Source organism: Neophocaena asiaeorientalis, unplaced genomic scaffold (assembly GCF_003031525.2).
Source record: "Neophocaena asiaeorientalis asiaeorientalis breed wild unplaced genomic scaffold, Neophocaena_asiaeorientalis_V1.1 scaffold24, whole genome shotgun sequence".
NCBI classification, from domain to species: domain Eukaryota; kingdom Metazoa; phylum Chordata; class Mammalia; order Artiodactyla; family Phocoenidae; genus Neophocaena; species Neophocaena asiaeorientalis.
The window spans coordinates 611,062-638,391 of record NW_020185317.1 but is presented as its reverse complement, the minus strand read 5'-3'; the positions used below and the strand labels follow the sequence as shown (position 1 = coordinate 638,391).

General features: G+C 38.3%; 1 protein-coding gene across 2 annotated transcripts in view; it reads right to left on the bottom strand.

The window, feature by feature from the left end:
• Positions 1–876: 876 nt before the first annotated feature.
• HECW2 (HECT, C2 and WW domain containing E3 ubiquitin protein ligase 2) overlaps positions 877–27,330 on the bottom strand; it is a 258,616-nt gene continuing 232,162 nt past the window's right edge. For both annotated transcript variants that reach the window (XM_024733635.1, XM_024733636.1), the window contains exons 25-28: positions 27,200–27,314; positions 24,288–24,373; positions 23,152–23,264; positions 877–7,394 (exon numbers count right to left, since the gene is read on the bottom strand). In XM_024733635.1, the coding sequence (XP_024589403.1) occupies positions 7,283–7,394; positions 23,152–23,264; positions 24,288–24,373; positions 27,200–27,314 (426 nt within the window). In that variant the 3' untranslated portion in view covers positions 877–7,282. The remainder of the gene's footprint in view (positions 7,395–23,151; positions 23,265–24,287; positions 24,374–27,199; positions 27,315–27,330) is intronic.

Genomic DNA, 27,330 nt, shown 5'->3' with positions numbered 1-27,330 from the left:
AGAAAGATACCGGCAAACACAGATCATTTTCAAGTACATCATTTAGTGATTATCTGCCATTACAGCATATATTTGCCTTTTTCCTTTCCCCATCTCTTCGTATTAACTGCCATATCACAGTAATATTTTATTTATTTGGTCAGTTCATTTATATTACCAATCAAGTATAAAGTAACATTACTGAGTAAATCAAGGGTTCCAAACTGGGGGACCTGCAAGCAAATTCAACCTACAGACATATTTGCTTTGATCCACCCAGTATTAAAGAGATCTAGAAACGCCATATAAAAATTTAGATTTCTGGATTTCTCTTATTAAACCAACACTGGCCTGAGTCTTTCAACACTGACCTGAATCTCATGTGACTCTAATCTTCTGGAGCAAAATATTAGAATGCCTCCTTTAGGTAAACCCCACCACACTCTGTTGCTTACACCCAACCAGTTTCATTCATTAAATACCTACTTGGCCCCTGCAGGCTTGTGAATATGTGACCCCTCGATTAGACTGATGTGGGTAGTAGTGGTGGTGGTGGTGTGCGTATGTGGTTACAAAATAAGCATGCAACCAAGATGGTTTAACAAAGTCTCAACCCATGTGACTTCAGAGATTATGATTCGTGTTAAATCATTTCTTTAACAGTAATTTATGGCCTATCAAATAGTGAAATAATCTTTTAGGGATAAACAAAATAGATTCCTACTTATAAATATCATGAAAAGAGAACTTCCTGTCTACACAAAGCTGCATACTAATCCCATGAGACCTTTATCCCTACTTTGTTCTCTTCCCTCTTGAGTTTTTTCCTCCCCAAATATATCACAGAAAAATCATAATCTATTTTTTTAAAGAAGATTTATTTTGGATTAAGTGATTTCATGATGCAACATGGTTTTAAACAAAAATAGAGATCAGTATGAAAATAAAACAAATTGTACACATTAAAATATCTTTCCCTCAAAGCATTTCAGAGTCATAAAAAAATACAACACAAAAGTCAGGGGTTCAGGTTAGGATAAGAATACAGAAAACAAACAACAAGTCTACATTTCAGAGTCCCAGGCTCCATTTAATACCACCCATGATTCATTTCTAGGATGTCAACAGTCTGTATTATTTGCTTGGGAAAAAAAATAAAGATGAAATTGAAATATAAGGTGAAATGAGAGCTGTATAATTTCAGTGTCAATAGCAAATACTTCCCATTATTATTCTCTATTAAAAGTCACATTGAATAAATATAAAGCTTAAATCAACTCAACAAAAATAGAAACATAACTATTAATTGTGACATGGTGTAATAGACACAATGGGTGGAGTTGGTGAAAAGAAATTGGAAGGCTTAAAAAAATACACGACCCGTGCTCTACGTCTTAGAAATAAATGTGTTTTTCTTTTACAGAGCCTTAATATTAAAAAGTAAGCATTATTATAAAATTAGATTAAAACTTTCAGTAAGAGGCAAGAGAGATGCATGTATTTTTATTTATTTATTTTGGAATGCCTGCATCCCTATTATAAAAACATGTAATCTTATGCACTTTCCAACATATAACAGCCTCCATTTTACTTATGATATCATATAAAGAAAAATAGGTTGTAATAACATCCTTTAGAGCATTAGGGTCCTAAAAGAACATTCATTTTGTGTGTTTCTTGGTTAGTCCTTCCAAGGTATTTCTTGAACATTATCCATCCTTTTTTTTATAGAAGGTGATAGTAACCAAGAGTTTACTAATGGTTCCTTACCTGCATCAGCAATAGCTGATTCAGTTTGAATCATACACTATACCTATCAACACTCCTGAGGGCTATAATATCTTAAAAGAAAATTGGATAGAAAGATATCACCTGCCCAAGGCCACTAGATGTAAAAACCACATATTTAAATTTAATTTTCCTGTGTTCCCCAGAAACCGTACAAGTAGGCCCTTCCAATTCTGCTGAACTGTTCGATCATGAAAGCCCAATAAACTACCTAACAGATTAAATCTAAGCAAATGTATTTCAGTCTTGATGAATTTCTCAAAAAACTGGAAACACTTATTAGGTCTCCATTTGCAGTTCAGTAACCTAATTCTTAGGTTTCTGCTTTTTAGATGAACAGTGAACATTTAAGTTACCATTAGAAACCAAGAAAAATGTCTCAAAAACGATTGTAACATCAAAGAATGTCTGCTAAAAAACAAATTAGGCAAAATAAATGTGTCAAGCAACAACACCCTCTCTCATTTTTCCCATACAAAGTTCAGTAATAGTAACGATAATTCTTAAATTAAAAATAGTCCACAACATAATTTAATGCTAAATTGTTGAATCTCCTGATTGAGCTACAGTTAGCTTTAATACTTTGGGGCTAAGTTCTGTTTTGCAACACATAAAATGTTATCAACCTACTTAAGTTATAAAATAAGGGTATTTCCCACCAGGTAGATTACGAAGCAGTGCTCTCATTAGGCAGCATGGTATTCTTCTTCTCTAAGTCAGAAACCAAAGTATATGTTCCTACACCCACCAGCAAGCCCTAAGATGATCCTTCCATCTTGGTTTTAACTTTCCCTCTGCTACAGTCCTGTGGACTGCTCTGATATGGGTAGTGCACACACATTACGTATATCCTTTGTGCCAGCTCCTTGGAATGCAGTTACCACTCCTGAATCTTGAAGGCTGGTCAATAATTAGCACTACATTCTTGGCAGGGGTCGGGGAGGGAGGGAGGCACCACTGCTGGGCTCCTCTTTTCTGATTTTTGTTTCTATCATCTTTCTAGTGGGCAGCAAGTCGTTGGCCTTAAGCCACAATTCAGAAAGCTTGACGTCTCTGACATTTCTTTGCTTCCATACTAGAAAAGCAAATCTATCTAGAAAACACAATCGAACTAGAAAGGCAATAGTTTTTGCAAAATTAGGATCTATCTGAAAGTGACATTCTCATTAATTTAAACTCAAATTTTATAGAAGGTGTCTAAGATTTAGAGTGTTTTCATTCATCAATTAAATCAGAAAAAAGGTAAGAGAGCACAAAAGGGCCTGAAAGTCAGATTCAGTTTGAGGATGAAGCATGTCCTTTATTTGCGTTTTTTTCTACGCAGGGTGATAGGTATCTTGTAATGATGGTATAGCATCATTTCATCCTCAGTGGGAATTTTCCGAATTGGGTTGAATTGGAAGAAAGACTTTAAGGCTATTCGTTATCAGATGTTTGCCTTAGAAGTAGTCAAGTCATAAATACAATTCGTGCAGATAGAAAAAAAAAAGTTGGAGGAATGTGAGGAGGACAGAGAGGAAAAGAGAACCTGCAGTAGTTCCTTCATCCACGTCACTGGAACTCAGCTATCAGGGTTTTCTAGATCCATCCTTGTCCAAAATTTAAAAATAAAACCAGGCTTCTAATTAAAGTGTTTTTTCATTACTTTGCTTCCAAATAATATTTGAGAAAACTAAACTTACTATACTATATAAATCCACCAAAAGCAATCAAACTTTGCAGTTTGTTTTTAATTTCTCATAACAAGTAGTAAAAGGGAAACATTAAGAATATGGGAAGGTTTTCCATGAGTATGTTAATTTCTTCATGGACTTTTCAGAGGTGTCACATTTTAAGAGTGTTTGAAAAAATGAGAGTTTGGGTAGACAAAGCAGCTTGTAAACTTCACTGAAATTGGAATAGCTTGGTAGAAACATTAGTCTCCACATTTCTCGAGATGAAACCTAGAACTGTAGCTGTAAAGTACTAAAATTGATCACACAAGCCACCTGTGAAAATCAGCCTCAACCCAGATGGGACCTGATACCTTCTACCCCACAGAGTGTGAAGATCAAGAGAGACTAAGCACTTACAAGTGCTTAGCAACAGTAAAGTGCTGTTCAAACATATTCTACCGTTACTGTTAATCATCTGAATGCAGGTTTTTTTAAACTTCTGATTGTTAAGCAAGTACAACAAATTTTCCTTCATTTATTACAGAACTTCTACTTAATTATAAATACAATATATGGTAGAAAATTGTGACCACACTTCTTTGACCAAGATCCATTCATTTTGTGCACAAGAAAAAAGTTTTGACCCCAGTGGTGGATGGGCTCAAGGATCGGGATTTTTCACACTGAAAACCAAAGGTACACTGTAGTGCAGATGAAGGGAAACTACTGAACTTAATTTTGGCATTTTTTTGGTAATTTGAAGATCCTTGAGTTGGTCCTTCACAGTTCAGCTCCCCACCTGCACACTTTAAACTCTGTGTGTAAACACACACTGGGCTTCCACACTTGACCAGTATCATCACACTGTTACACGCCATTAGTTACCAACAGAAAGAACATTTATATGATTTTTTTTTAGCCACAGTATCTCCCACGTATGAACCCTTCACTGGAACCCCCAGATGGAGCAAGCCATTCTCTCCTCATTCCTTGACTGTAGAACATACCAACTTTTATTTAAAATACTTTCTTTGAACCTTGGTGTCTACTCCACTAGACTGTGAGCTTCTTGAGGCAGATTTTTGAATCTTGCAGCTCCATCATCAAACACAGTGGCTGGCACAGAGTGAATGCCAATAGTGGGCCTCTTCTCTCACCTAACAGAAGCTCTGCATACATATTTGATGTATCGTGACTGTCTTTTATAGTATAAGCATCACTTATGAGTTTCTTAAAGAAAACAAGATCAGACAGCCAAATTATCTAGGTTCATAGTCCAGAAGAAAATATTTACAGATATTTCTATTTGTAGAGTATATTAAAGTCTAATTTATTCTGTGGAAATGTTATTTAATATTTTAAATAGTTATTATTGGACTCTTTTACTAATGAATAATAATAGATCAGTTATCATGGTGTTCTGATGTGAGAGGTCCATCTTGGATAATTCCCAATTCTGAGAATGGTAGCAGCTAGACGATTATACTGGTATTTGGAAAGAAGCTGGATGCCTTAACAAAGAAGTATATTTGCTAAAAATAGTTAAAGAGAGATATTTTATTTCAAATCTCTTTTACCTAATAATGTGTAATATGGTAACAAAGTGTCACAAACCAAAATGCAAGCTGACATGGTCTATGAAAATATTTTTGAAAGAAATGCAACCTTCTATATCAGCTGCTTAGAGAATGCCAGCTCTGAAACATATACCATCAAAAATGTGTGTTTTTTTTTTTAAAAAAAAGCATGTTATACTATTTTTCCTTATAATGAAAAAAATACAAGTAAAAATAGTTTGTAAGATTAAATATATACTTATATTCATGATAAGTAAGTACAAACTAACATTTCCAGTTCAAATTTTTTTCTCTTTCTTTCTGATACAATTATAGTACACAGATAAATCTTTCCTTCTTATTTCTAGATTTCTGAAACCTTTTCCCCAGAACGTTTCTCCACACCACAGTACTTGCCTTTAGAGCAGGAATGCAACATGAGTGGTATTCCTCCTGAGGGTCCCAATAGTAAATGTAGCTTAACCAACAGTGAAATCAGTTCTTACAAACCACCTATGAAAACCATGCATTTGACCTCCATAAAATGTAGGATTGCCAACACCTCATAATAGGAATTCCATGGTTGCTTATAAATATAGTTCTCGAAGAAGTATTTGGGCAATGCCTGTAATACCATAGGCTGGCGAACCAAATGTTTAATCCAATGATTTTATTACCCTCAATTTAAGTTCACTCTATTGAACACCCGATTAGTTACGACCATAAGTCAAGAAATAAACAAGGATGTGGAATAACCCCAAAGCAATAAAAATGAAGAACACCCTCTGATAAACTAAGCAAAAATAACTTTAGTGATGTCATGCAGTTTCTGAGATATCATAGAAAAATTGTTTCTTAATATTGATAAGAAAATTATGCATCAGTGAAAATGTAGGCTTAGAAATATAGTACTGAGAGTTTCAATTTGTGATGTCTTCACTGATGAGGGAAAATGGAATTCTTATTACTAAAGAGAGCTGATCTCTTGGGTGTTTCTGATGGCTCCCTAACTGAGCTTAGTGTTTAATGATGCTGTACAAATAAAAAGCAGTGGGGGAAATACGAAATATATGTATTAAATGCCATCCTGAAAAGTATTTGATGGATGGAAGAGAGTCTAATGCATTTTAAATAAATGCATATCATACTATCACATAGAGTGAATCTTAAAAAATTATTACTTAGATGCACAGTCCTTGTAGTGGTAGACATGGCACTGTGAAGAAAGTTTGATTTAGAAGCTATTTTCTATTATACTTGTCAAGTGATGGAGTTGCTGTTAGTCATATTGTAATGTCCCTTCAACTTTGGTACATTCAGTGCAAAATATTTTGGGGAATTTTTTTGTACCTTTATAAATATAAAAGGCCCTTTTGTTCCCTTTGAGAGTGCTTAAAAGGATACATATTAGCATGATGCCCTAGTAAGCATGGAACACAAAAATGGAACAGATGATATGTACAGTATGATAGGTAGGTTCTTATATACATCTTAGAGAACATAAATATAATGAACTTATAAAAAATAAACAGAACTCACTGTGTACTTTTTCCTGATATGCTGTGATTAATTGCTAGTTATTTTAAAACTGTTTTCATGCATTATAAAGCATAAAATCTGTCATTAGTAATTCACTGAATAACAGTTTGTCTTCGGCCATAATTACACACATACCACTTTGCATATACATTGTCACAGACCACCTTATTGCAAATCTTTAAGGTTACCTCATATTGACTTGGTTTCATTTTCACTGTGTCCCATGAAAGCTGAAACCTATGGTGCACACCATGCAGGCACTCATAAGCAAGAAAATGAATATTCTGTTATAACTTAGGGCTTAAATGAATGTATTTTCAGGAGATATATTTGTTTTTATTCTGTTATTTAACTTGCACTAATTTGGAGATTGGGCCAAGTGCTGCCAGTTTGGCTTGAATCATGTTCAAAGGTAAGTTTCAAGATTCTCCTGAGTCTCTAAAAGTTATCATGGAGCTGATCGTGTACAGGTTCATCTTCGTCTTGGAACATAACAAATGGAAAAAAGTTTGGCAGTCAAGAACTGTTGATTGAAAGATTGTTGGGTGGTTCCCTGGGCATCAAGCTCACCCAAATCCTTCCAAGAGTACTCATCACCACTATCCAGTCCTCAAATGTGACAGAACACGTGTTCCTGGAAAATAACAGCACTCAGCTTTACTCTAATGGAAGTGTACTCTTGAAACTTCCAATGTTCAGCCATTCTTCTAGAGGGCAGCTTCTGGAATTGCCTGTCTACACGGAGCGGGGCATTGTGCCTCCAGGTCACTCAAGTCCAAAGGTACTGGTCTCTTCAACTGCTGTCAAGAGTTTTTCATAAAGCATGGAGAAGGATGGGTACGGAGGGAGATCCAGACGGTTAAAACAAGTGTGAGCTCTGCAAACAGAAGAAGCAGTACAGAGTTCAGAACACTTTGAGTGAAACGATATTGTTTCTCTGTGTGTCTGCCTGTGCTTGTCTTTCATATTCAAATGGGTTTGTTGCCAATTTTCACATTCCTTTTGGAAACACTTTGAAAACGTTTCAACTTGAAAAATTCAGAATTGAATTTCTTTAAGGGAAATAGGATCTTTAAAAAATATTTTCCTTACATTTTCACAACCGTTTAAAATCCATATTACATACATATCACTATTGTTTAGTTGTCTAAGAATTACAAAGACAAGTTTGAATTTTTGTTTCTCTTTTGATGTTAGATTTTTTTTTTTTTCCTAAAAGACATGACTATAAACTCTTGCAAAGTAATTCATTTTCAGAGTTGGCATTTGCCTGAAAGTCTCTCAAAAAATCTACGGTTTTCCATTTTTTCATTTTGTTGGTCAGGGAAGAGCACTGAGTGTCTCTGAAGACCTGCAGACACGCCTCATGGCTTAAAGAGTTTTGGGAAATTCCCTGGCTGGACTTTCCTGTCGAAGTCAGTAGACCATTGTTACTTCTTTGACTCCAGTGCTATAATCTGTTTTCTCCTAATTCACAATGCAAAATAATGGCCATTTAAATCATTACATTACATTCTTTTTAGAAACACCTCCCCTTTTGCCAAGATAGGAAAAAAACATGCTTTCCTGTTATTTGCACCTGAATCACAATAAAAAATAGACAGTCTCCAAATAGTACATCTTATCAGGAGGTAAATCTGCACTTTTGACATGAAATAGGAAGCATTTTATTTGGAATGTACAACAGTTTGTTTGTGGGAGCTAAACAACTTTGACTTTAAAAAAATGCTCCTGAATTAATATGGAATTTTGGGAGCTGTGATTTTTAACAGGCTGTTTTTACAAAGTCACGTTTAAGTTTTTATTCTTATAAATTACTTTAAGACTAATGAAATATAGTTATACTCCTAGATGCAGCACAGTGTCACGGGAAGATCAGAGATCTACAGTTGGATAGACTTGGGTTTGAATTTCAGCTCTGCCAACGAGTTGTGTAATATGCAGTGAGTTATTAAAAATCTGCCACTCAGTTTTCTCACCTATAAAATCAGAAGCATATCATTTGTTTCAGAAGGATATGAGGATTACATGAAATCACAGAAACATGCTTAATACCATGCCTAGCTCACAGTGTTTGACCAATTAATAAGATATATATTGTTAGCTACATTTCATTACCATCAAAAAGATTTACCCCAATTGCGTTCATTAAACTGCCAAAAGATAATGATGACTCGTGGAAACTATGAGATAACAAAGAGATGATAAAGCAGGTGTGTGGCCACATGGCTTATTAGAAACAGTAACTCGAAGGGGCTCTGTTATATTAGAAGAATAAAGATCTTCCTCAACTTACAATGGGGTTACATCTTGGTAAACCCCTCGTAAATTGAAAATATAAGTCAAAAATGCATTTAATACACCTACCCTACCAAATATCATAGCTTAGCCTAGGCTACCTTGCACATGCTCAGAACACTTACATTAGCCTACAGTTGGGCAACATCAAACACAAAGTCTCTTTTATAATAAAGAGTTGAACATCTCATGTAATTTATTGACTATTGTACTGAAAGTGAAAAACAGAATGTTTGTATGGGTACAGAATGGTTGTATGTGTATAGTTTTTTTAGCCTCGTGATCACGTGGCTGACTGGGAGCTGAGGCTCACTGACACTGTCCAGCATCATGAGAGAGTGTGGCACTGAATATTGCTACCCTGGGAAAAGATCAGGATTCAAAACTGGAAATATGATTTCTACTGAAAGTGTATCACTTTCACACCACTGTAAAGTCGAAAAATTTTAAGTCAAACCCTCGTAAGTCTGAGACTGTCTGTACCGGTTTTAGGACACAGAGATAGAACTGGCTCAGAGTTTACAACTCTTGTTATTACAAACTCTAGAATATATTGGGGGAAAATCACCTAATCAGTCTTTGCAAGCAAACACTTTCTTTGATATAATAAACCACTTCAGAATTGCATTTAACATAATCCATATTACACCTTCCTTACACCAGAGCCTCAACTTGGGTCTCAAGAACAATGTTTTACTTTTTAAAAAACTGAACTAGCATACTGAGAGTCTTAGGAATGGTTTAAATATCTATCTTGTATAAAACATTGGTGTAAAAATATTAACTGAAGACTTAAATCTGTCATACGGAAAGGGGAGGAAGAAGAGAAGTATGTTTTGAATGTAATTATCATCCAGACTTTGTGTGTCAGATGGAACGTAACATTCATTGTCCCATTAGACTAAAGATGGTACTTCTTTTAGATGAAATTGAAACATTTTCATTTCTTTGGTTACCAACAAGGCTGAGAATCTCTCCCCAAGTCAGCTTGTTTGTAACATTTCCCATTTTGTGATCTACACGTTCATCTCCTTTGTGATCTACACGTTCATCCCCTTTGCCCATTTATCTTTTCTTTAAAAATTGTTTTTATTGTGATAAGATACCCATCACATAGGATGTATCATCTTCACCATCATCAAGTACACAGCTCTGTGGCATTAAGTACATTCACATTGTTCTGCAATCCTCACCACCATCCATCTCTAGAACTTCTTCCTTTCCAAACTGAAACTTTGTACCCAGTGAACACTAACTCCTATTCTCTCCCGCCCTTGCAACCACCATTCTTTTCCCATCTCTATGAATTTGACTACTCTAAGGACCTCATGAGAGTGGCATCATACAGTATTCGTCCTTTGTGACTGGCTTATTTCACTTAGCATTTTCCAGGCCCACTTTGTAGCATGGGTCAGAATTTCCCTTCTTTTTAAAGCTGAATAATATTCTATTGTTTGTATATACTACATTTTGTTAATCCATTCATCCACTGATGGACACTTGGGTTGTTTCCATCTTTTGACTATTGTAAAAAAGTGCTGTTATGAACATGGGTTCCAATTTTCCTACATCCTCACTGACACTTGTTATTTTGTGGGTTTTTTTTTTTGGATAATAGCCATCCTAATGAGCGTGAAGTCAACTTATTTAAAACTTCAGGATTTCTTATTGATTTGTAAGAAATACTACAAAATAAAGAGACTAATTCTTGTTTATCTCTAGCTAATCTCTTCCAGCCTGTTCACCTTTTTACTTAGTTATGCATTTTATTTACAGAGCAATATTAATCTGGTTACTTGTTACCCATTTTTGATACATTGTCTTTCTTCAGCATGTTGCTGTGATAAGAAATGTTGAAAAGATGATCGCTAATGTTTACACCTAATAGAAGGTTTTCATTGCCTATTTTTTTCTTTTGGTAGTGCTGGTATATGAAAGAGTGTGGCAGATCAACTTTCGGGACAACTCTTAAAAGAGTAACTCATTTTATACAGTTGTAATCTTGAATAGATATGTGTGAATTCATTTTTGTGAACTGAATCATACTGGGTAAACTAGGAAGTAAAATAATTCAAGCAAACTCTTTATCTAGGTAAGCAATAATCCATAATTAATGTTTTATTTGCTTAGGACAGGACAGGACTGTAGGTGTAGTATATCTATCACATGGTAGTTAAGCCTGTTCCTTCCCTCTTGATAACCAAATACCTTCCCTTAACTGAAGGTTAATTTTACCTAGTCAAGAATTAACAAAATGGCCGCATACATGAGAATGAGAATTCATAAATAGTAATGTTTGAATCCCCCAATTGACTTCTTACGCATACTTGAACTGAATGATGAATTTTAATTCACTGGGGTCTTATGGTAGGCAGAGTTCTAAGATGATCTGCCATGACCTATATACCTTTGTATAATCCCCATCATTTGAGTGTGACTGGGGACCTGTAATTTGTAACCAATGGAATATGGCAAAGGTGAAGGTATGCTGCAGATGCAATTAAAGTCTCTAATCAGTTGATTTTAAGTTAATCAAAAGCGTGATGATCCTGAATGGACCTGACCTAATTAGGTGAGACTTTTAGAAGAGCATCTAGAGATCAGAGACTCTCACTGTTGCTAGACTTGAAGAAGTAGGCTGCCATGAATTCTATAGCTGCAGGCAATGAATTCTACCAACAACCGAAGGGAGTTTGGACGCAGGTCCTTCCCTAGTTGAGCCTCCAGATGAGAATGCAGTCCACCTGATATCTTGATTTCAGCCGTATGAGATGCTGAGCAGAAGCCCTGGCTAAGTTGTGCCTCGACTCCTGATTCACAGAAACAGACATAGTAATTGTGTGTTGTTTTAAGCTGCTAGATTTGTGGTAATTTGTTATGCAGCACTGGAAAATCACTACAGGTCTCAATGTAGTACAACAATCTAAGAAAAGGTAGTAAGTGTGATATAGTAGCATCATCCCTATCAAGGGCAGGCAGTGGGGCCAAGTTGGGAGTCAACAGCAGTCCTTTCATTCTCCCAGGTTTCTGAGTAAAGAAAGAGGAACTCTGCATGTCTCTGCTGTTCAGTAACTCACCCATGAAATCCATAAGCCTGGGTACTCTTTCTTCGATAGTTTCAGTTCTCAACACAAAAAGAAGGACTGGACAACTTTTTTGTTTTTGTTTTTTTTTTGCGGTACGCGGGCCTCTCACTGTTGTGGCCTCTCCCGTTGCGGAGCACAAGCTCCAGACGTGCAGGCTCAGCGGCCATGGCGCACGGGCCCAGCCGCTCCGCAGCATGTGGGATCTTCCCGGACCAGGGCACGAACCCGTGTCCCCTGCATCGGCAGGTGGACTCTCAACCACTGCGCCACCAGGGAAGCCCTGGACAACTTTTTTGATCCTCTTCAGTCATAAGACATAATCACCATCACTGATCCATAGCCTAAGGCTATCACTGCTTCCTAAATTACACCTGGTTGCATAATAGACGGTTACCATAACAGAACTTTCCTTCTGAATAAACTGAACAGCTCCCCTGGAAAATGTGTCATGAAGATGGAGAAAGTATGCATTGTTGAAGGGGAAACTGTGCAGAAAGATTAAATGGTTCTCCCAAGGTCAAATCAGGAATAGGACTGCAACCTTGGGTTCCTAGGGGAAGTCGAACATTAAACAGAAAGCAGGGAGACTAATCCTCTTTCACTTTTGGAAGCCTGACTGTTAACTTCATCCCACCCCTGACTTTTAACTGCTAGTCCTCAGCATCCTACCAGATTACATACATTTTGACGATAGGAATTAGCAAAATAAAGCTTTAGATATTTTTTAACTGAATGACTCAATCAAAATATACGGGCACTCTAGGGAAAATGGTCCAGATTGGGTCAGTCCAGAAAACTCTGAGAGATACCAGGGGATTTTTAGGTGCTCAAATCATCTAGTTCTATCTCATGCTCACCAGAAAGCAGAGATACTCAGAGAGGTATGGTGAAATTCATCAGAATCACCCAAGAAGCTTGTTTACAATGGAGATTTTTGGGTGTACCCCGAGATTCTACTTTAGAAGGTTTGGGGTGGGCCTAGGGATCTGCATTTTAACTATCACCCCAAATGGGTCTGATGCAGGTAGGCTCCACTAGCGGAGAGACATCAATTGGATTAGAAATAAGATATCTACATTGGCTATTTGTTTCTTTTTTTTGAATTTTTGAATTTTATTTATTTTTTTATACAGCAGGTTCTTATTAGTTATCCATTTCATACATATTAGTGTATATATGTCAATCCCAATCTCCCAATTCATCACACTACATTGGCTATTTGTACCAGTGTTTTTCGTGCTTGCAAAAATTTCAAAACTCCTTATAAGCAAGACAGCATTGCTAATAAGGAAATTGAGGAATAGTGTGGTTAAATAAATTGCCCAATATTTACCATCAACTTGCTGTATGAGCCAAGAACAGGGAAAAAAAAAAAAGCAAAACAAAAGACAATCCTCTGAGGCTTTTCACACCCCCTCTCCCGCCCCATTCCATGTCCTAAGAAAACTTAGCAGAAAATAACAGAAGGGCCCTTGGACTATGTTGACATTGGCAGCAAAAGCACATCCAGTTATTCAGTCTCAATAAAAGAACATTTTTCAAATCTTTCAAAGCCAGCCACACTATGGCTATAATGAGTTTACCTCATTTTCATCTATGCAGCCAGAAACACTCAAGGAGGGCAGGTCTGAACTGGTCTTTGGGAAATCATGCTGGCATCAATATAAAGAAGATTTAAAAGCCCTCCAGACATCTGGTCTGACTTAATAGATCTCTTGGTGCCTTCTGGATTCTTTAAATGTTAACCAGAAGGTCACATGCTCAACCTTCTTTTCTTTCCTATAGATAGACAAGTCAATTATCCAAACCCAATGAGCCCAAAGAATCACAATTACATCTAAAGCTTCATCAATCAATTAACGAATTAATGTATTTCTGTGTGTATGTATTTATTAATTTATTCTCCATTTCCCCAGAGTGATTTTTGGTAGCTTGTAAGGACTCAAAATATGAGGCGAAGAAGAAATTACAATCAGGATTTTAAAGAGAGAGAGAGAGAGAGTGAGAGGTGAAAAGCATGGGCCTCATTTTATCTGGTAGATATAGCCCGAGAAATAAAATGTATGTAAATCGAATAAATTTTTAAAATTTGCATTATCATTTATAATGTGTTTTATCTCTTTCTTTTTGATTGGCAGTGGTGTCTAATCCTAATTTGTTTCCTTACTCCTATTCCCACCTTTTCATTAAGTAATTAATCAGTCAAAACCAAATACTTATATATGTATATGTATAGCTGATTCACTTTGTTATAAAGCAGAAGCTAACACACCATTGTAAAGCAATTATACTCCAATAAAGATGTTAAAAAAAATACTTAAAAGCATTCTGGAAAATTCCTAAGGGATACTAGAGCTTATCACTTTTTAATGTCATGATTTCTTTGGAAATGTGAGCATTCCTGACCAAGTTTACCTGTCAAGTCCAAATTTTCCTCATCTGAGACAGGGCCTATAGGCTTCCCCACAGGGGAATCAGGTGCTCCCACAGTTCTGTCGGCAGGCAAGGCTGGAGGGAGGAGCACAGTTGGCCTGGAGCTGGGCTATGAGGTAGGCAAAGAGGGACTCTCTTTGGGCTCTCAGGGCCCCCTAATTCAGGGCCCACTGAGTGTTCAGGTAGCACCCAAGCACTTTCACCTGCAGACCCTCTTTTATTATGTCCTCCATTGAAGACCCCATATTTTGAAAGCTTGTCATTCCTATACAAAGTGCCCTGATGAACAAAAGTTAATTTTTCAACTTACATTTCATTTATCCCTTCATTCATTGAACAAATACGTACTGAGGTCACACCGCATGCCAGACATTGAGCTGTGCCCTGGTAGATGAGGATGAACAGCCTGCTCTCTGCCCACAAGAAGTTTGCACTCTGACAGCAAAATATGCAGGCAAATGGGACCCACTAAAGGTTATGCAGTCTGTGCTCTGTACTAGGGGAACTGGCTGGGGCCAGTAGGCACTGTAATCCAGCCTACCTTTGGCTCTGCTCACCAACCCATAATCCCTAGCTCAGGGCTGCATTTCTCCAGAAAACTGTAAGAAACCTTTGTCTAGTCCAAAAAATTCATATGGGCTCTCAGTGGCCCTGCACACAATGAGTTACAAGTCTGCTCTGCAGAGTCAGGAAAGGCTTTATAGAGGACGCTATCTGTGCCAAGCCTTGAAGGATTTATAGGTGTGTAGGGTTTGTCTGGATCAGCAACAAGAAGGACGTTCCCAGTAGACTGCCTGGAAGTGTGAGGAAGCATTGCATCATCGGGAAACCTGAGAACTACAAGTGCTTGAGCGATAGGAGCCAAGGCTGGACGTGAAGCCAGAGAGGGAGGTAGGGTCACATCAGGAAGCGAGGTGTGCTCATGCAGAGACCTTTCCGGTTTATTCCATGCATTAAAGGGAGCTAGTGACTGGGCGTGGAGCTTGATATGGCACAGGTGCCATTAAACACACCAGGGAACAGAGGTAATGGGCATGGTAGATGATGAATTCGGAGCTTGTAATCAACATGAGAAATACAAAGTTACCAATCACACGGAGTGATAAATTCAATGGACGTAATTCAGTGATTGCTTTGTTAGCCTAGATTTATTAACACAAATAAAGGTATAACTTTTGTTATGATTTTTAAAAAATAGTCATAATTTCTTTATGATCCCAATTAATACTTTCTTAGACCATGAGATTTAGGGCAGGAATTCTCACTAAGACTAGTTCACAAATATCTGGGTAACCCATGGTGGCACAGCACAACCCCGACCCTCACCAGATGTTCAATAAATGTGAATCAATGGAAAGGAATTCTATGGCACTTACTACGCCCACTACTCATGTGTCATATACCATTTGGTGGCAGTGATGCTGGTTATCTATTCATTTAAATATCTACTACTTCCTTCTCTGTGTTTTAAAGTCCATATGGACAGAGATCAATTTATGTCTCCCATAAAGTTTTGCATATAATAAATGCATAATGAGTATCTAAAGGTTTGTTGGAGGAATTAGATTTACTAACTAATTAATATCTTATTCTAAAGTCTCATTAGGTTGTCTTGGTTAAAAGGCATCTGGATCTATAAATACAATGTGGAATGTTCCCACAGTGGGAATTCCTGCATGGGGGATAATTAACAGAAGAAAGTCTTCAAACTATGCCTGGTAATCAGGTCACTTCTCACCTGTGGATGCCCCCGGGAATAGATGAAAAGTACATACTTTTCAAATGTAAGAATTTAAACCCAATAGAAGAAAACCCAGTAAGGAACAGTTCCAGAATGAGAACTCTTAGAAGCCCAAACAAAATATAAATATCCTGGGTGGATGCAGCACATTTCTTGAACACCTAAAGACTGTAAAATGCCATGCCAGCTCTGAAGGCTAGGGATTAGGGCCAATAGTCAAAATAGCTGAACTTATTGAATAATGTGTCAGGCATCATTTTAAGCACTTTGTATATGTTATCTCACTTAATCTTCAAAACAACTTTGTAATGTAATTATTAGTACCAATCCCTATTGTTCAGATGAGGGCATAAAGATACAGAAGCGATTTTGGCATATCTTGTCTGGAGTGGTCCAGAGTCAGACCTGAAGTTTAAGAAGTCACTAAAAATATTGAGTACCAATTATGCATTACGACTCAGCACAAGGGGCAAAACCACATTCAATTCAAACAAGGTCCTTGTTCTCACGGGGTTAGATCCTAGAGGGGGAGATAGACAGTCAACAAGTAAACCAATAACTAAACACAATGACTGAACCGAAATAAGTCCTATAAAGGAATTAAGGTATGACAGAGTGGCAGGTACACTGGCGGCAGAAGCCTGGAGGGCCTTTCTGAGCACTGAGCTGAGTCCTTAGGGATGAGAAAGCCAGCCACGTGCAGAACCAGCAGAAAAGAGTTTGGGCAGCAATTTCCAGAGTCTTGAGGCAGAGTTAAGTTTGGCACATTTCCTCAAGAAGGAGGCTGGTGGCTGTAGCTGGAGGGGGGAGAGTGTACGTGTAGAGGTTAGAAGAGTAGGCCAGAGCAGGCCACCCACCTGGTAGTCCTTGGCAAGGAGTATGGATTTTACTCTAAGGCACTGGAGGGGATGAGCAGGGGAGGGAGGTGATCTGGAGATTTCATAAGCTCACTCTGGTTGCTGACCACAGAATGAACTACAGGATGTACGAACAGAAGCAGGTGTGTAGCCAGCAGGCTGCGGCAGTAGCCCCAGGCGAGAGGGGCTGGTGTAGTGGACTAGGGTGGTGGAAGGAGATGAGCCCAAACTAGGTTTTGGTCTTGAAGCCAGTTGTTGTGACTTGGACGACTCTATTCTTTGGCAGCAGCAATGCAAACTACTTTCATTCCATTCAGTAATTACAAATTATTTCAGTAGTATTTTACATTCATTACCGGAGTCCTTCTTCAGGCAAAGTATGTTTTACGATCATCTTACCCACTTCCCAAAGTAAAGACCAATCCAAAAGGTACAGCATGTTTAAGGATTTTTAATAAGGTAATATTCCTAGTCATCACTGGTGTATTTTCATTAGCATGTGCTGATCCAATGACAGAATACAGTAAAATCTTAAAATATTATTATAAGACAGTATAAATTGAGTAAGTGGAAAGAAAGGGAAAGGGTGGAAGAGGGCCTTGTATCAGAGATTAAATGACGGAGCAGACTGCCGTGGGACCAGCAGGTGGTGGGGAACTGGGAGACCAAGGGGGGACGTCCCAAGGCAGGCACAATACGGAAAAGTGGTGGTGTCACCAAGCGATCCTCCCAGTGTCCATCGCTTGTTCTGGATTTTTTTTTAATTAAAGAAAGTGACACCAGCTCCTCAGTTACTTTCCAATTTCCAAGCTGATAGCTCCAGTAGACAATGCTCTCTGTACTAGAGGAGGAAAAGCTGAATTATTGATAACATTGTAAAGTAGTATTTAATGACATGGAAAGTTATTCATGATTAGTGATATGTGATAAACAAAAAGCAGGTCATAAACAGTATAGGCGCTATGATTGTATTTTTGTTTTTAAATGTGTGTCTTGTGTGTGTTATGTTTGTAGAAATGAGTGGAGGCATGTTTAGAGATTATCTCAGTAGTGGACTTTATATATATATATATATGTATACATGTATATTTTTATTATATACACACATATATTATTGTATTATATGTATTATATACACAAATATTAAAAAATTTAAACTTCTTGGCATTTTTGTGAAATATTTTCTTTACATAAGAATAAAAAGCAGAGTTTTAAAAATGAAAATAATGTCTAGCAATATAGGTGTAGGGGAGTGAGAGGTACAAACTATTATGTATAAGAGAAGCTACAAGGATATATTGTACAACACTGGGAAATAGCCAATATTTTATAACAACTATAAATTGAGTGTAACTTTTAAAAATTGTGAATACTATATTGTACACCTGTAACATATACTATTGTATATCTACTGTACTTTAATTAAAACAATTTTTAATGAAAAATGTCTCATCTTTAAAAAATAGCTTTATCTTTTTAAATTCTATTCCACTGGAAAAGCTGTCTCCCTGAAACATTTCATAATTAACTCTTGCTTCTTATTTTTTAATTTGGGTCAGCATTTCATTTGTAATAATCTCCAGATGCAGCCATTGTCAAAAATGAATGTTTCCTCCCTTTGGCAAAACCAACACTCCCCCATCACGACTGCGGCTCTCCAACTCCTCTGTCCCATCATCCTACTTGGCAAGAACCTCTGAGATGAACACATAAAGTCTATACCACCCTTGGAGAGAGGATTTGACCTGCATTTTCCTGCTGCCATGTTAGCAGCCTGTTTTTTGGAATGTTTAAGAGCAACTGCAGTAAAGTGAATTTACAGTCTCCTAAGTCCATCAGAGCACAAGGGACCGGAAATCTACAGAAATGCAAAATATACAGCTAACTACCAACCATGAAGCAGAGGAAGTACAGATATGTGTTCAGGCTAGAAGCCTCCACAGAGACACCCGTCTGCCTCCATCATTATTTATCATCTGGTCTCCAGTTACTTTATTACCACAAGACAGAAAAAAAAGAGCCACGGATTCAACTTGTACTGGCTTCAGAGACAACCCTATATACTTTAATACACTTCTTGGCCCACACTGTGAGTAGTGCTATTCACTGCTACCGCAGTGTGGGACTAGGAAATCTGAGAAAAGAATGAGACTCACATTTGCTTTCTTGAAAGATTTAAAGGCCTTCAATCATCCGTTTCTAGAAAGACTAAGATGCCCTCCCTTCTGCGGGTACTACCTGCCCTCATCCTTTATAGCCACTTGCAAGTCTCCAGGGTACAGCCTCCCATGCCTGACATGAGATGATGCCAGACCTCTTAGGGAATACACTTTTTAAGTAAGAACAACATTCAACCATTTTGTCTCCAGTGTGTACAAATGTCACATTTTAAATGTTAAACATCATCTCGCTAATAAGAAAAAAGAAATACATTGGGGTTGACCAGCTTGAGACAGACCAGTCCTTTAGTTCTGCAACTCAAACCTAGCCGGAAAGATGGCTTCAGTGTATCTGTTCTGACGGTGGGAAAAAATGGACTCAGTCATATAAAACCATCTTTTTAGACCACAGCCAATCTTACAGATCTTTTTCACACTTAAGTAACACCCCACATTTCATAAAGGGTGATGACAAAGTTATCAGTAAAGAAATCACTTCTGGGCTTCCCTGGTGGCGCAGCGGTTGAGAGTCCGCCTGCCGATGCAGGGGACGCGGGTTCGTGCCCCAGTCTGGGAGGATCCCACATGCCGCGGAGCGGCTGGGCCCGTGAGCCACAGCCGCTGAGCCTGCGTATCCGGAGCCTGTGCTCTGCAGCGGGAGAGGCCACAGCAGTGGGAGGCCCGTGTACCGCAAAAGAAAAAAAACCCAAACAACAACCAAAAAAACCCAAACAAACAAACAAAAAGAAATCACTTCTGATAAAATTATATGGTCATGCATTGAAGTTCTCCTTTTGTGTTTTTCCTCCAAATGTACTTTTTTTGTGGAGCACATTTTAATAGTTTCAGCAGTATGGTGGCTCACAGAAGGTTCACAATAAAAGGTTTAAAAGAACAAAGAGAACATACTGTCCCTAAGAACTTTCATACACATTATCTCACTCACTTGTCGCAAATACTCTTTGAGCATGGCATCGTTATTCCTACTCTTCAGAGGTGGATCTAGGCTCTTAGGATCACATTGCTAGTGTATCACAGGGCTTAGGTCTGCATTCATGCCTCCTAACAAGGCTCTATAAATTGATGAACTGTGAATTAGAATAGCCAAGTAGCTCTTTCTTCCTGCTGGACCTAAAAAGTCAGGGCTTGTTAGAGACAAGGTATGAAAATGGTCTGCTCGCCTAATGTGCTTCATATCATCTTTATGTATGGCTATTTTATAATCTAGGTAGAGCTAGGAATCTAGAACCTAGAGCCTTAGGTCATAATGCAGAAAGGAAGAAACAACAACGCCTGTTGCTCAACCGTATGTATGCAACAATGTGAAGAAACCCACCATTTATGATGACTCAGCACACGAACTTTCTGGAGCTCCAGGCGGAAGCAGACAAGTGAATAGGGCCCGACCCCCAAGATTCTTCAGCAACCTGCTGGTGCTACTTATTGCTCCACTAAACCTAATATACCACCCCTTCCCTGGCCATTTAAAGATGGAGAAATGGAGGCCCAGAGATCAAGTGATCTTCTAGGTCCCAGAGTTAGCTGGTGGCAGAGGTGGGCAAGAACCCAGGGGGTCTAACTGCGAACCCTGTGCTCTTTCCAATATGCTACAGTCTGACATATATTACAGACAATGGTGACAGAAATCATAATGGCAGCCACCATCGACTGGATGCTTACTCAGGGCAAGGGTCAGTAGTAAATGTTTTATATGAACGATTTCCTTTAATCTTCAGAATTACTAACCTACAAGGTAGATGAGGAAACAGAGGCTCAGAACAATTAGGCAACATCTCCAAGAGCCCACTGTGGGCAAGTAACAGAACTGGGATAGAGTCCAGTCTCTCTGAAGCTTAAGTTTGTTGTTTATACCAAATTGCCTTTCTCTGCTCGGCAGGTTTGGTGAAAATTACAGTGATTAAATATGAACAGCTGATATATCTGCCTATTGTTACAGTTTATTCCGTCTACTTTACATAAGCAAGCCTTTACAAAAACAGATTTCAAGAGAAAGAACACAATTCATCTGTCCTTTCCTGCCTCTTTAATGCTAATCCTTGAGTTTCTCAGAAAAGTGAAAGGTCCTACTCAGATACTGTAAATCTGCTTTTGAGTTGCAAATTTGGTCTGAGGGGAAAAAAGCTGATTCAGACATAAACAAAATAAAGTACTTCTTTAAATAATGAAATTAAAGTCTCTTACATTTGGAACACCAGGTAAGCCAGCTAATTACTTAGGTGTTTGGATGCAGTACCTCTGTTCACAGACTGAGATGCACCCAAAGCGACTGAAGAGGCTCAGGCAGCCCTGAGCTTGCTCTATTCATTGCTCTCTGTATCTGTATTTTCAGCATGCTTTTTTTCACATGTTGATGCTTAGAACGTTATTCTTAAGAACCAGTGTTGTGCAATTGCTAAGAAGACAGTCTTGTTAACAGGTTTCTCAAAGTCACTTGTAAAGTTGTCCCTTGGTATCCCCAGGGCATTGGTTCCAGGGCTCCCTCAGGGAATACCAAAATCTCGGATGCTCAAATATAAAATGGCATGTTATTTGAATATAATTTATGCACATCCTCCTGTATACTTTAAATCATCTCTAGATTGCTTGAAATACCTAATACAATGTAAATGTATGTAAATAGTCGCCATAACATAGCAAAATTCAAGTTTTGCTTTTTGGAACTTTCTGGAACACCCCACCCCCACCCCCCGTACGCGGGCCTCTCCCGTTGCGGAGCACAGGCTCCGGACGTGCAGGCTCAGCGGACATGGCTCGCAGGCTCAGCAGCCATGGCTCACGGGCTCAGCCGCTCTGCGGCATGTGGGATCTTCCAGGACTGGGTCACGAACCCGTGTCCCCTACATCGGCAGGCGGACTCTCAACCACTGCACCACCAGGGAAGCCCTCTAGAAATTTTTTAAAAAAATATTTTTGACCTGTAATTGGTTGAATCTGTGGTTGGTTGAATCCGCGGATACAGAGGGCTGACTGTACTTAAACAAACTCAGGATAACATCTTGAGGAAACTAATATCACTCGGGAAGATTTAACCTCCCCAGATTGCAATTTCATTATTAGTAAAATGAGAGGCAATCCTTTTTACCTCAAAAATTCAATATATTACTGCTGACTAGATAAAGGAGTTCTGAAACCAACTGTTCTCTACTCCTCTTTTGTTCATTTGCTCCCTCCTTTTCTCTTGCTTCAGCTCCAGTTTGCTCCATTCCCCACAAAACACTTTTTTTTTTTTACTCACCAAGACTGCCTTACTAGTCTCTTACATTTATTAGTAGCAGCAGAAAAGCAAATTTTTCCACTCCAAGGAAATGTATCATCTTATTACAAATGAGAGTACAATGCAGAGAGCATTCCCAGGGAGGTAAGGCATGTATGATAGAGACTGAAGAGGCACAGAGCACAATTACATGACTTAATATTCCTTAGAAACCACAATGGTCATTTTTAGTGAAGGGATTCTAAATAGTTACCAATGATAAACTTAAAACTAGAGCTTCTGGAAACGTAAATTAGAGCCACAATCATAAGAAGCCACAAGTATGATGACCAACGTTGCTTTTCCTCTTGCTAACAAGTGCTTTGGTTCTGTTGCGTTTTGTATTTTAAGATATGTACGTATGAATATACGTTATTGATACTATGTATAAAATAGATAACTAATGAGAATCTACTGTATAGCACAGGGAACTCTACTCAGTGCTCTGTGGTGGCCTAAATGGGAAGGAAATCCAGAAAAGAGGGGATATATGTATACGTATAGCTGATTCACTTTGCTGTACAGTAGAAAGTAACACAATATTGTAAAGCAACTATACTCCAATAAAAATAAAAAAAGATACGTATGTATGTATTCCAAGTATGACCAGGAAGACCTTTTTTCCTTCATTTAAAAAGGTAATCTGAGGTAAATTCATTCTAAAAGTTTTTTCCACTCTCCCAAACTTTCAGCATAAAAATGGTAATAAATCAATATATATATATATAAGCTAAAGGTCCTACCTAGAACACTGTAGTGACAGTAAAGAAATATTTTCTACTTTACCTGGGAAGAGCGGTGATTTTCCCCCATTTCTCCACACAGAATCTTCTTGGGCCGTTACTCCCTCGGAGAGAAGCAAATCCTTCATAGGGGATGCTGGATGTGCCTGTAACAAACTATCAACCCAAGAAAACAGAAGGAGAAGGTGAAGCCTAGAGACCAGGCTCCAGGCAAGGTTGGCATCGTTCATGTGCAGAGGTGCTGGGGAAGAGCAGCTTGCTGCCCACTGGTGGAAAAGCTCCAAAGATAAAACTTTACAGACACAGAATAGCTGTAACACGAGAATTCTGACAAAGAGCTGGAGAATACCAAGGAAGGACAGAGCGTTATAAAGAGGAAGGGGATGCGGAGGATCTGTAGAAGATACAGCGTCCTGTACAGCTGACCAGCTTAGAAGCTCAAACCATGTATACTTCCCATTCGAGATTAATAAAGTGGGCGTATCGATGAACCTAAGTCAACTCAGTATTAGTCCCTGATCGAACTGAGGTGAATGAAAAACAAAAAGAACTTCTAGTCCTGCAAATGTGAGACCCAGATCTGTGATCCAAAGGAGCCAAGATCCAGCCTACTGGTAAGGCTTTGCCTGAGTGACCAAAAGGCTTCCTCATGTCTGATATTTCTTTAGCTGCAACCAACCAGCAATTGCCCTGTATAACTATAAACACCACAAGAAAATGAGTTAGTTTTCCCAGTATTCTTAAACTTCAATATTATCTCAAATTTGTGGAACGTTAGATGGAAGAAAAGAGAGGACTCTTTATCAAGGAACTGGGTCACTTCTTAAGGGACTGAAGATTATCTCCTTCAGTTGCCAGGGATGCTGGCCTGCAGAGTACCCAGGGACCTCTTGTGGAAGGGATCCAACTGCTGTAAAGGCAGACGCTGTTGCTGGGTTTCTTGGATGGGAGTTGGTACTTCCTCACAACTCTAATGACATGCTTGGACTAGGTTGGGGATGTTCTGCATAGTGATGGAACCACAGACCCACGCAGTCAGGAGAGTCTGAAGACAGTATATCCGGAATATGTAGATAAACCTAAATATATTTACTGAGTATACTTAGCAGTTATTAAAAATTTGTAATTCCAAAAATAACTATATTAATGCATTAAAAAGATGAACTAATGGCATCTTACCTGTAACAACCTTAGTCGTTGTTCATTGTTGAATCTTTCCACTGCAGCCCAGAACCACCGAATTACAATATGATTGTCATGATATCCTATCAAACCAATCATGAAAGCCCGTGTTACTTTGAGTTTTCTATCTTAAGTCACCATGACACTGGCAAGTCGACAAAAGACCCCCAGACATAAATCATCATCTTGGATTCGTTAAAGGTTATTTATAATTTAAGACCAAGGAATTACACTGCGAATGTGATCACATGAGTGTCAGAAGTTAAACAAAACACTAAATGAAACCAAGAAACCTCTGTTTCCATTTAGTGGTCACTAAATGAAGCTAGCGGAGGGAAGAAAACAAATGAGTTATTTTAACCATATCATTTCTGAAAAATATAACTGCTGTTACTGGAAATGTTTAACCTTTTTGGTCATTTATTTAAGAAATAATTTTCTGGCACTGCTATGCCAAGCAGTGTCCTAAGTTTGGGGGACAATGGCAAAGGAAATAGTCCCTCACAGGGCTTCTGGTAAAGGAGAGACGTAGATCAAATAATTATTCAAATCAATATATAATTGCAAACCATTTTAAAACAATATATTATGTTCATATTTTAAAAGCAAATTACTTTTTATTAATAAAAAGGGAAAATAAGTTTATTACTTTAACTCCTTCAACTAATAAATCTCAAATAATCATCAACCTAAATGTTACTTTTATTCCATACTTTACTAGAATTTAATAAAATGTCAAAAGTATCATCCCACAGGTGGATTGAGGAAGTAGCTGTGGATTCTAAAACCTTCTGCCGAGAAAAATTAAGTTCAGAGAGAAGGTTGACGAGGATTAAGGCACAGTTAGTGATTCAAACCAATTAGCTGACATATTCAATGTATAGAGAGCTATTCTAATTCTGAGTCAACAGCAGTTAAGTCCTAAATAGAAGGTAGGTGGAAACCATTTTCATTCAAATTTTTCCTCACATGTTTCCGTGGCTGTAGGATTTGGGGAGAATCTTGCCTTACTGTTTACCATTTGATCAGCGATGCCCTTGGAGAAGAAAGGGATCCAAATGAAACGTAAATACAACTAGACTGGACACGGAGATGCATAGGCTCCTTGTCCTGTCTTTGGCAAAGACCAGCTGTTTGGTGCTGAGCAAATACTTTTCTAATCTATAAAATAAGTGCGTTGGCTCTTTATAGCTTTAAAGTTTTCTGACCCTTTGAATCAGCCCTTTTATGCCTCTCCTTTGCTGTCTCTGCCAAACCATTTGGAGGAGGAGGAGGAGTGAAAATGTCTCATCCTATTCTCTATAAACAGCTGCCCTGTGAACATATGGCAAATGGCAGCAAAGCCGCCCCTTCATTCAGTGCCAAGTAGCTGGGTTAGCAAACATGGCAGCTGGGCATGTCGCCATTTTCCTGCCCCCTCCCCCCAGCCCTCTCCTCTCAAGGATTTCATTTGATAAGACTGACAATAACCATAGAAATAGGTACTCGATTAGTCATATACAGTGAATAAAAGTCTATACTGTGTAAATACAAAACTGGCTGACCTGATGAATGGCATTGCTATTAGAATCTCCTGGGGGTTGGGGACGGGGGGAAGGAATGAGCTAATAGCATTTATGGTAAGATGTAAGTTATGTAGCATGTTGGAGAAACTGTGTTCTAGTTAGTGAAAATAGTTAACAAAGTTATAATAGCCAAGGTCATATTTGGATTATACATGGGGCCAATGGGAAAAGAGTTATTACAGCAACTGGACTTCAGAAATAGCAGCAATGGACACTGAAGTTTAATATCGTCTTTCAGAGAAAATGGACGGGCAAGGCCAGCCCAGGGCAACAGTGATGGGCTGGAAGAGCCAAGCAGAGGCCAAAACAAAAGCAACTGAGCCAATGTTAAGGTATTTTTTGTACTCCAAACTTTTTAACTGTTTTTTTTTTTTAAATCTCTGTTTCAATTTACAGATAATTGGAGAACTGCTCAGCTCTCATTTTAGTCTAACTGATTAATTCAGTGACTTAAAGATTGTATTCTTCACTCTCCAAGTTCAGAACCACTGCTAACCTCTTACATTCTGAGTTCAAAAACAAAAACAAAAACCAACCGTCACTTGTCACGACTTTCTGAACACTTTATAACACTACAATAAATTTCAGAAAATGTATTCTTTCTTTGATTAAAAGTATTGAATAAAACTTTAACTCTGGGTTAGCATCAGGTCCCTTTCCATGCGTCTTGATTCAGCAAGTTTCACAGGCTTCGATGTCAATTACTAATTGAAAATTTGTATTGATCTACAGAAATGCCAGTCCTAAAACTTCCCATTTGGTGACGTGTGTAGTTTTTAACTAACCTTACAGCAGTTTCCTTTTCAGTTGAACTTAATGCTTGAAATTTAGAAGGGCTTGTTCAAGAAACCTTAAATCTGAGAACCATATCTTACTCCATTCATGTGTTTCAACTGTGAATTACAACTGGTAAGCAGTTCAAGTGAAATGTAGAAAAACTGTGTTTGTTCATTAAGAAGCTCAGAGGGTATGCCTCTTCAGGTTTGAGAATGAAGGCAGAATAGGTGGAGTTTGACCAGCTGGATATGAGCTCCCTGGTGCTTCACTAACAACACCGTAAAACCATTAATTGATGTTCCTATGGCCACATTTCTTCACTAACAATTAAGAGTTATGACATCCTGAGATGGTGTGTAAACAGCTCTCCTTCCACTTGACAGATGAGGTAGCTAGGGAAAGAAGGGCATGTACCTTGCCCAAGGTCTCAAAGGAGACTGCATCAGACCTATGATTAGAGCGCAAGTGCCTCTGTCTGTCCTGGATCCAGACCAACGTACCAAACCGCTTGCTTCCCTCTCATCTGAAACTTTAAATCCAGCTTAAACTTTATAAGTCAAATTTCACCTCCTCTATATTCTGTGTTGTTCCTCCAATCACTTAGGTCTATTTCAGCTGTGCCTGCGATGACCAGTTCTAGTTCTCTCGCATCAAAAACAGATACCAGTCTGGCATCCACCACCTGTGGAATAAAAAGA